At 41.6% G+C, this 9,000-nt stretch overlaps 1 protein-coding gene across 1 annotated transcript in view; it reads left to right on the forward strand.

The window, feature by feature from the left end:
• The first annotated feature begins 6,341 nt into the window (after positions 1–6,341).
• Positions 6,342–9,000, forward strand: part of LOC119276653 (protein PLASTID TRANSCRIPTIONALLY ACTIVE 16, chloroplastic-like) — a 3,900-nt gene continuing 1,241 nt past the window's right edge. Inside the window, exons 1-3 of the mRNA XM_037557776.1 lie at positions 6,342–7,302; positions 7,398–7,466; positions 8,668–8,726. Of these exons, the coding sequence (XP_037413673.1) occupies positions 6,433–7,302; positions 7,398–7,466; positions 8,668–8,726 (998 nt within the window). The 5' untranslated portion in view covers positions 6,342–6,432. The remainder of the gene's footprint in view (positions 7,303–7,397; positions 7,467–8,667; positions 8,727–9,000) is intronic.

The raw sequence follows: 9,000 nt of genomic DNA on the forward strand, positions 1-9,000 counted from the left end.
AGCTTCGGAAATAATATTGCTAATGATTCCAACATCTCCTTTAGCATGCATAAGATTGGTAACCTCAAATAAACAATCTCCAAACTTAGGATCATTGGGATTCATCGTATTCAAATCAATAGACTTGTGAAGAATCTCATCTATGTTTTTCAAGGAATAGTCAGGAAATCGTTCCTCAAGAAGTCTCCATATAGTATAAGCACAATCATGAGTTGGCAAGTGACCAATCAAATTTCTAGGCAATCCTCTAGTGATAAGATTGACAGTTCTAAGATTGCGAATCATGTCAAGAGACTCATCATGGCTAGGATGCAAGGGATCAACAAGGGGTTCACAAGGAGTAGTAGTGTACTTGTTCAAGTGATATTCATGAAAAATTCCAAGCATCTCATTTTTCCACTCACTAAAGAACTCTCCACCAAGCACATGCACTCTACGTCTAAGACTCCCCAACGTAGACTCATCCATCTTCCTCGAATGGTGATTAAACCAAAGCAATGGAGACCAAAGCTCTGATACCAATTAAAAGGATCTATAAGAGGTGTCTAGAGGAGGGGTGAATAGACCCTCAACAAACAAAGTTGGCAGTTTTTAAGTTTTTCAAGTTGAGGTGGTACATTAACACAATTTCAAGCATACACAATAAAATTCAAGCAAGCATGCAAAGAGTATATGAGCAGTGGAAAGTAAAGCATGCAATGTGCAAGAAAGTAAAGGGACGGGATTGGAGTGTGCAAACGCAATTGGAGACATGGAGATTTTTGCGTGGTTCCGATAGGTGGTGCTATCGTACATCCATGTTGATGGAGACTTCAACCCACGAAGGGTAACGGTTGCGCAAGTCCACAAAGGGCTCCACCCATGAAGGGTCCACGAAGAAGCAACCTTGTCTATCCCATCATGGCCATCGCCCATGAAGGACTTGCCTCACTAGGGTAGATCTTCACGAAGTAGGCGATCTCCTTGCCCTTACAAACTCCTTGGTTCAACTCCACAATCTTGACGGAGGCTCCCAAGTGACACCTAACCAATCTAGGAGACACCACTCTCCGAAAGGTAATAGATGGTGTGTTGTTGATGAACTCCTTGCTCTTGTGCTTCAAATGATAGTCTCCCCAACACTCAACTCTCTCTCACAGATTTGGCTTTGGTGGAAAGATGATTTGAGTGGAAAGCAACTTGGGAAAGGCTAGAGATCAAGATTCATATGGTAAGATTGGAATATCTTGGTCTCAACACATGAGTAGGTGGTTCTCTCTTAGAAAATGAGTAGTGGAAGTGTAGGTACATTATGATGGCTCTCCTCTGCGATGAGGAATGGGTGGAGGGGTATATATAGCCTCCACACAAAATCTAACCATTACACACAGATTCCCAAACTCGGTGGGACTGAATCAGCAAACTCGGTCAGATCGATTCAGGTCAAAATATGAATGTTAGAGTTTTCGGCGGGACCGAGTTGGTCATCTCGGTGGGACCGATGTGCAGGGGTTAGGGTAAAACCTCAACTCGGTTTGACCGATTACTCAAACTCGGTGATACCAATTTTGGTAATAAGCAAACAGAGGATTGGTCAAGCAAACTCGGTGGGACCGATTGCACAAACTCGGTGGGACCGATTTTGTTGCAACAGGTCATAGAGAATTTGCAAGCCCATCTCGGTGAGACCGAGATCCCATCGGTGAGACCAAAGTGACTAGGGTTTGGCATTGGCTGGATAAGATGAAACTCGGTGGCGCTGGATAGACAAAGTCGATGGGGCTGAGTTTGACATTTAGGTTTAGGAAATATGTGGATGTGAGAAAGTGGCTGAGGGTTTTGGAGCATATCACTAAGCACTTTGAGCAAGCAGGCCATTAAGCAATACCTCATCCCCTTTTAATAGTATTGGCTTTTCTATGGACTCAATGTGATCTTGCACTAAAATAGAAAATGTAGAGTCTTGAGTCTTTGCCAATATTTGTTCTTAGCATCTTGAGGGGGTTCCACATCCTCTTGTCCATGTCCATGCCACTCCAATGTTGAACTTATGTGAAATGCACTAGGTAGAAGTATTAGTCCAACAAGAGATATGTTGTCATGAATTACCAAAATCACACAGGGAGCACTTGTATTTTCAGAAAGGTCTTAAGCAAGGAGACCCTTCATCTTCTTTACTCTTTAATTTGGTAGCTGATGTCTTTTCTAAGATGCTTAAGAAAGCTGCTAGTCAGGATTTGATGAAGGGGCTTTTACCTCATGTAATACCAGGTGGTGTGGTCAGCCTGCAGTATGCTGATGATACCATGCTCTTCTTAGAAGCCTCTGTTGATCATGCTAGGAACCTCAAGTGGACCTTGGCCTGTTTTGAAAAACTTTCTGGTTTGTGTATTAATTTCCATAAAAGTGATCTTCATACTATCCATATAGATGAGGAGACTTCTAAGGAGTTTGCTCAAATCTTTTGTTGTCAAATTGGGGATTTCCCCTTCAAGTATTTGGGTGTTTCTTTGCATTATAAGAAGCTTAGAAGGGAGGACATCCAACCTATTATTGATAGGATCATTAGGAACATTGCTAGGTGGTTGGGGAGAAATTTATCTTACAGAGGGAAGCTTATTCTCCATACCACCTGTATTGCCAGCATCCCTACCTACTTGATGTCCATGATGAAATTTCCTAAGTGGGCAATTGATGCTATTATATCTCAGATGTCTCACTTCTTTTGGGGTAATGTAGGTGATAATCATAAATACCATTTGGCCAATTGGGGAATGATTTCCCAGAAAAAAGAATGGGGTGGTATGGGTGTTCCTAATCTTAGGGAATTCAATATGTCATTGTTAGCTGCTTGGAGTAAGCATTTTTTCGATAATAGAGACAGTGACCGGAAAAAACTACTTAGGTTTAAATATAATGTGGACAAACCTAACATTCTCTGGTCCAGGACTGGGGTCCCCTTTTTGTAAGAGCATCACCTGGGTTTTTTCAGCTGCCATTTTTTTATAAGTGGGTTCCTGGGAATGGTAGGAATGTGTCATTTTGGCATGACACATGGATTGGTGATTGTTCACCCAAAACTAGGTTCTGGGATTTGTACATTATTTGTCAGCAACAGGTTGCTTCTGTGGCCCAAGTTTGGGATGGTGTGAACTTGCAGTTGACCTTTAGGATATGCGTAGATGAATGTACTTTAAGTATGTGGAAAGAAATGCTAGATCTGGTTAGGGTTTTTTGCCCTTCTAATGGTGTGGATAAACCTGTTTGGTCCTTAGAAAGTAAGGGTTTATACTCTGTGAAATCTCTTTATAAGATGATCAATTTTGAGGGGGTGACTTCTGTTTGGAAGGATTACATCTGGAGAACCAAAGTACCCCCAAATATAAATGTGTTTCTTTGGTTAATGGTGCACAGCAAAAGTTTAACTAGAGATAACTTGTCAAAACGGCAGCATGTTGAGGATTTGACGTGTGTTTTTTGTAATGATCTGGAAAGAAAGTATACAGCATTTATTATTTGACTGTGTGGTTGCCTGACAAATTTGGGGAGTGATATCCGATTGTGTTGATATGCTTATCCCTGAATCTTTTAGTTCATTTATCTTCTTCTCGAAGAAGAAAAAGTGTTATGATGCTGTTAATTTAGTTTCTGCTACTACCTTATGGAGCTTATGGTTGCTTCGGAATGAATTTGTTTTCTAGGGAAGAAAGTGGCGAAATATGAGGTGTGTGCTGGATTTGGTGGGGAAACATATTCATCAATGGAGGTTCTATGTACGGACTCCCAAGCTGCGCTACTCATCCGATGCTTGAGGCTGCTCGACCATCATCGCGGGGAACTACTTAGGATCGCTTGGCATGTAGATGGCGCTGGGGTAGTTAGATTATGGAGCTGATGTTTTGGTGTGCGTGGAGGTTCTCATATAGCTCTGTTGTCTACTCTTCCCTTTGGATTCATGCTTGATAAGCTTCGTTGAGAGAGATGTTTAACTTTCTGTTCTGTAATAACAGTCTGTTGTGGTTTTGACTTTGCTTTTTAATAAAATTTGGGGCAAAGGGGCAACCCTTATCATTTAAAAAAAAATCAACTTTGGGGATGTTATTATTTATTACCATACAACAAGTGGCCGAATGGGCTTCCTCTAAAAAAAAGTTGTTGGATGGGCTGCAACCCACATGCCATGATGGCCCGTTACTTACAGCCTTCAGGTTTGTTGTGTGACAATTTATTTCTTTTATGAGAAAATAGTAGTTTTTCTCTTTTTGGAAGGCCCATGGAGGCAGAAACTGCCCACCTAAAGGAGCTTTGTTTTCGTTATAAGAAGGGAGAGTCATACATTTGCCCAGGATTAGGAAAAGGGAAATATACCCAACAATATGGCTGCATAGGAAGAGAAACAAAAGATAAAATCATAACCTTAAAGAGGAGAATTGAGGTTGTGCGCGGGTAGATGTATAAGATCGTTGTATTGTAAGCTTTAAATTCCATTTTCTTACATGAAAATGAGGGTCATGCGGTCTCTTTTAATAATAGAAAGAAGAAGAGAGTTGCATCACTTGATAGTATAAAATCCATTAACTTATTCAATCTACAGAATAACAACTCAAGAGAACTTTATTTTCACTTTGTATGGGCGGTGAACTTACACAACCGTCTAACAACCATTTTAATTATTCTTTAACAAATTTTGTTCGAGTGGCCTAACAATCGATCCTCCCTAATAATAAAGCACGGGTTAACTCTGTGGGTTCACCGTCACAATACACTTTTTCCCATGAATTTACGTTTTCAGTTTGAATTTAAAACATATATGCAAGGTGGTACTCTCTCCGTTTTTATTTAGTTCGCATATTAGCTTTGGTCAAAGTCAAGATTTACAAACTTTGACCAAGTTTATTAACAAAAATATTAAGATATACAATAACAAATCAATAACATTAGATTTATTATTGAATGTACTTTCACATCGTATAGACTTATTATGATAAATGTCTATATTGTTTTCTATAAACTTGGTCAAACTTTACGAAGTTTGACTTCAGTCAACTCTAATATGCAGAGTAAATAAAAACAGAGGGAGTACTAATGTTGCCATTGGTATAGATTCGACAAATTACGTTCTTCTATTTTTTAACAAATTTTGTTCGAGTGGCCTAACAATCGATCCTCCCTAATAATAAAGCACGGATTAACTCCGTGGGTTCACCGTCACAATACGCTTCTTCCCATTAATTTACGTTTTCTGTTTGAATTTAAAACATATATGCAAGGTGGTACTAATGTTGCCATTGGTATAGATTCGGCAAATTATGTTTTTTCTAAAGCCGTGAATGTGTTTGCTTATGAATTGCCTGAAAAATAAGCAGAGCTGCCCCGAGAATCTAAGAAATAAATGATTATCTGCAATTAGAAAGACAAGAAAGGAAGGAATAACGCCAAGAAAAAAAAGGCAAATGAAGAAGTTGACTCCACGGGAAGGCAATGATTCAATTAGTGCAGCTTGATTGCTTTCCTACTTAAAAGCGGAGATGCAAATCTAAAAAAAGTAAGATGCACGCGGGGATAATTATTGTCGCTGATTGCCTTCCTATTTAAAAAGCAGGCATATATATATGCATATCATGGAATTAATTAGTAGGAAATCTAACATTAAATTATTTTATTTTATATTTGAACTTTCTGTTATGAATCTGATTTTTAGATAAAATTAAGATTTTTAATTGTACAATTTTAAACAAAAGTTTCTAAGTTTCATAATTTTCTTCCTCGGTTCTTGATTTTATCTATTTTTTCTTTTTTTTCCCTTTAGTGAAACTCTGGCAGACACGACGACAATTACATTATGTTTACACTATCACAACAACAATCATTAGAGAGGAAAGTAACTTTTTTGACGGGGTGAGTAACCATATTTGTGACTTTTTAAGATATGGAGTGCACTAGATTTTTTTTTCAAGTTTTTTTTACTTTCGTTTGTCTGTCGATATAGATATAGAATTTGTCACAGTTGAGCAGAAAAATGAGCGCTTTGTCAAAGTTGACTAAAAGAAGGTGCGCGTGGAGCAAGTTGGTGAAATGAATAAGATCGAACAATTCTTGCTAAATTTGAATCCACACCAAAAGTTTTTTCCGTTGCAACGCATGGGCATCTGTGCTAGTTATATATAAACCTGGTTGCTTAAAAAAAATATACTTATAAACCTGGTAAGGAAAAACATGCGATGTTCGCCGTGGGTCCAAGGACATGGACGTGGGGCGTGCTGACGGCCAGCGATTTCCCGCGAAGGAGATAAACGGTGGCCTACATGGCCTCCCCCGATAGGCTCCTTGTCCACCTCCCCAATCCAGACATGCCATCCCACGCGCGCGCAACCCATCGTCACCTCTTCCTCATCTCACGGCGCCTATGCCCACCACCTGTTCGACCTCCTGACGCCAGCCTGTCAGCCCGCCATGCCGCCCGCGCTCACCTCCAACCCCCCTTCCTTCCGGCCCTTATCCTCACCTCTCCGCCGCCGCGCCCCGTCCTTCCTCTGCCGCGTCGGCGCCGGCAAGCCTGGGGCGGATGAGGAGGCCAAGAAGAACCCCTTCTTTGTCGACTTCAGCAGCAAGTTTGAGGACGCCAAGTCACTGATACCGGCCTTCCCATCGCCGGGAACAGGGTCCCTGTTTGCCGGAGGGAGGGGAAAGAAGGACCTACAGACGGTGTTCGTGGCGGGCGCCACGGGGCAGACGGGTGTCCGCATTGCACAGACACTGCTGCGACAAGGCTTCGCCGTGCGCGCCGGGGTTCCGGACCTCGCGTCGGCACAGGAGTTGGCTCGGCTTGCCGTCGCGTACAGACTCATATCCCCCGCGGAGGCACGCCGGCTCAACGCGGTGGAGTCGGATTTTGATGACACTGAGGCGATCGCCAAGTCCATCGGCCCAGCGGCCAAGGTGGTGATCACGGTCGGCCCGGTCGAGAAGGGATTAGAGGGCGGGCCGGTCACTACCGAGGATGCGCTCCGGGTAGTGCAGGCTGCGGACCTCGCCGGCGTGGCACATGTTGTGGTGGTCTACGACGAGGGCGCCGGTGGCGTCAATGGGGCTTCCACGAACAGTGTGCTTAATGGGTTCACGTCTTTTTTCTCGAACCTCTTCTCCCGCGTGCAGACTCTGCCGCTAAGTGATTTTTTGGCCAAGGTGGTAGAGACCGATGTCAATTACACGCTAGTCAAGGCGTCACTCACTGAAGACTACGACCCTGAGAGCTCGTATGGGCTGGTCCTGGCCAAAGAGGGTTCGTCCAGCACTACGACTTCCTCCACTGACACTGGCAAGGTAGTTTAAAGCTGTGATAGTGCAATGCAGTTCACATGAAGCTTTGTGCCGTTGCTTTCTCTTAATCATATGCATTGCTTTGTGTGTTTTGGTAGGTGTCCAAGTTGCAGATTGCTTCCCTTGTGGCTGATGTTTTCTCCAACATTGAGATCGCAGAGAACAAGGTAATGAAACTTCACACACAAAGGCGTACCTTATTTAGTTTTTGATAGGCACTTCAATCCAGGGTTCTGTCGGAGTTCCATGAGGAGCTCTATCTATCCTAGCACCATCGCATGGGGTTTTCATGCTTAACTAGAATCCGATTGCTTACATTGACTGTTTGGTTATCAAATTTCATGAAAGACGTTATTAATCGAAACATGGAAAATGTGCACACACAAAAATCACGCAATATATTGTACTGCTTGCATTACCTTGCAGTACAATCTTGCACCGCATCCCAGTTTTGCACTGTTGTTGTAATTTCACAATCATTTGTACTGCCTGCATAGTTTGGGCAGTACAAATGGTGCACTGCTTTTGAGTTTTTGTCTGATGAGGCACAATGCATCATTCCGAGGCAGAACAAATAGTGAAGCGAAGGCAATTCAAAAATAATGTGGAATAATTACTCTGCCACTATATACTGCATGGTGGCGCAATTCTAACGAGAGTGCAAAATTCTTATTTTGCGTTTCAGTTAGAACAACGGCTTCGAGACCAACGAACCACCCCCTTTGCTTAAATCGACAGTAAATTTTGCATTGCATGTCTGTAGAAGTGTGATGAACAAACTATGAACATGTTCACTTTATCGTTTAAAACAGAAGTGTATATCATAATAAAACCATGCATGCAATAAAAATGAGCGGACCACCAAGTAGTTTTACTACGCTGTGGCAACACTGAATACTACTACATGAGATTCGAAACGGAAGCTTTACACGGATCTAGCTCTTCTATCCATCTGGCTATGCACATTTTTTACGTTAAAGGACATCAAAATATAGCATCAAAGGGATACAGTCATAATAAGCATACACCCAGCTTCTACTTAATTAAATTTGGCTATGCACATGCTTGTTTATTTAGGAAAAGTGTAAGATTTTGCTAAACTAAATTCCTAATAGTGAAGACATCGTGTCGAAATTTTCAGTCCTAATTCCTACTTGTTTCTGACCAGGCCTTGTTTATTTAGTTGGATGACCAGGCCTTGTTGGTTGCGAATGTGCTTTTCTTGAAAACTTATATGACCAAGTTTGTGTATACCATTAGATGCTATGTATGATGACAGAAAAGACACCCTATAATTCAAATTTAGTTTTACGTATGGGTCCTTATTTACTCAACTTTAGTTTTCCCAATGATATTTCTCGTTTCCAGGTTGTGGAAGTTTCAACTAGCTCCTTGGGAACATCCAAGCCCACAGTGGAGGCACTAACGTGAGTAGGCTAACCAAAATTTCTCCGCCATATTGTTTCTTGAATCCTTTGATATTGATAGCCTTTTTATGTGGCACTTTAATAAGAGAACCGTGCTAATACTGTACTATCTCCACCGGGATTTATACATCTCTCTCGGATTTGGAGCCTAAATTTGACCACAAATTTAACTAACAAAAGATAGTTATGTGCCACAACAAGTTTCCAGTGAAGTGATGTATGTTCTGAGTCATATAACTCATTATTTATTAGTGAAAATTTTGGATCAAAGTTA

This window comes from Triticum dicoccoides, chromosome 3B, assembly GCF_002162155.2.
Source record: "Triticum dicoccoides isolate Atlit2015 ecotype Zavitan chromosome 3B, WEW_v2.0, whole genome shotgun sequence".
Taxonomy (NCBI): Eukaryota; Viridiplantae; Streptophyta; class Magnoliopsida; order Poales; family Poaceae; genus Triticum; species Triticum dicoccoides.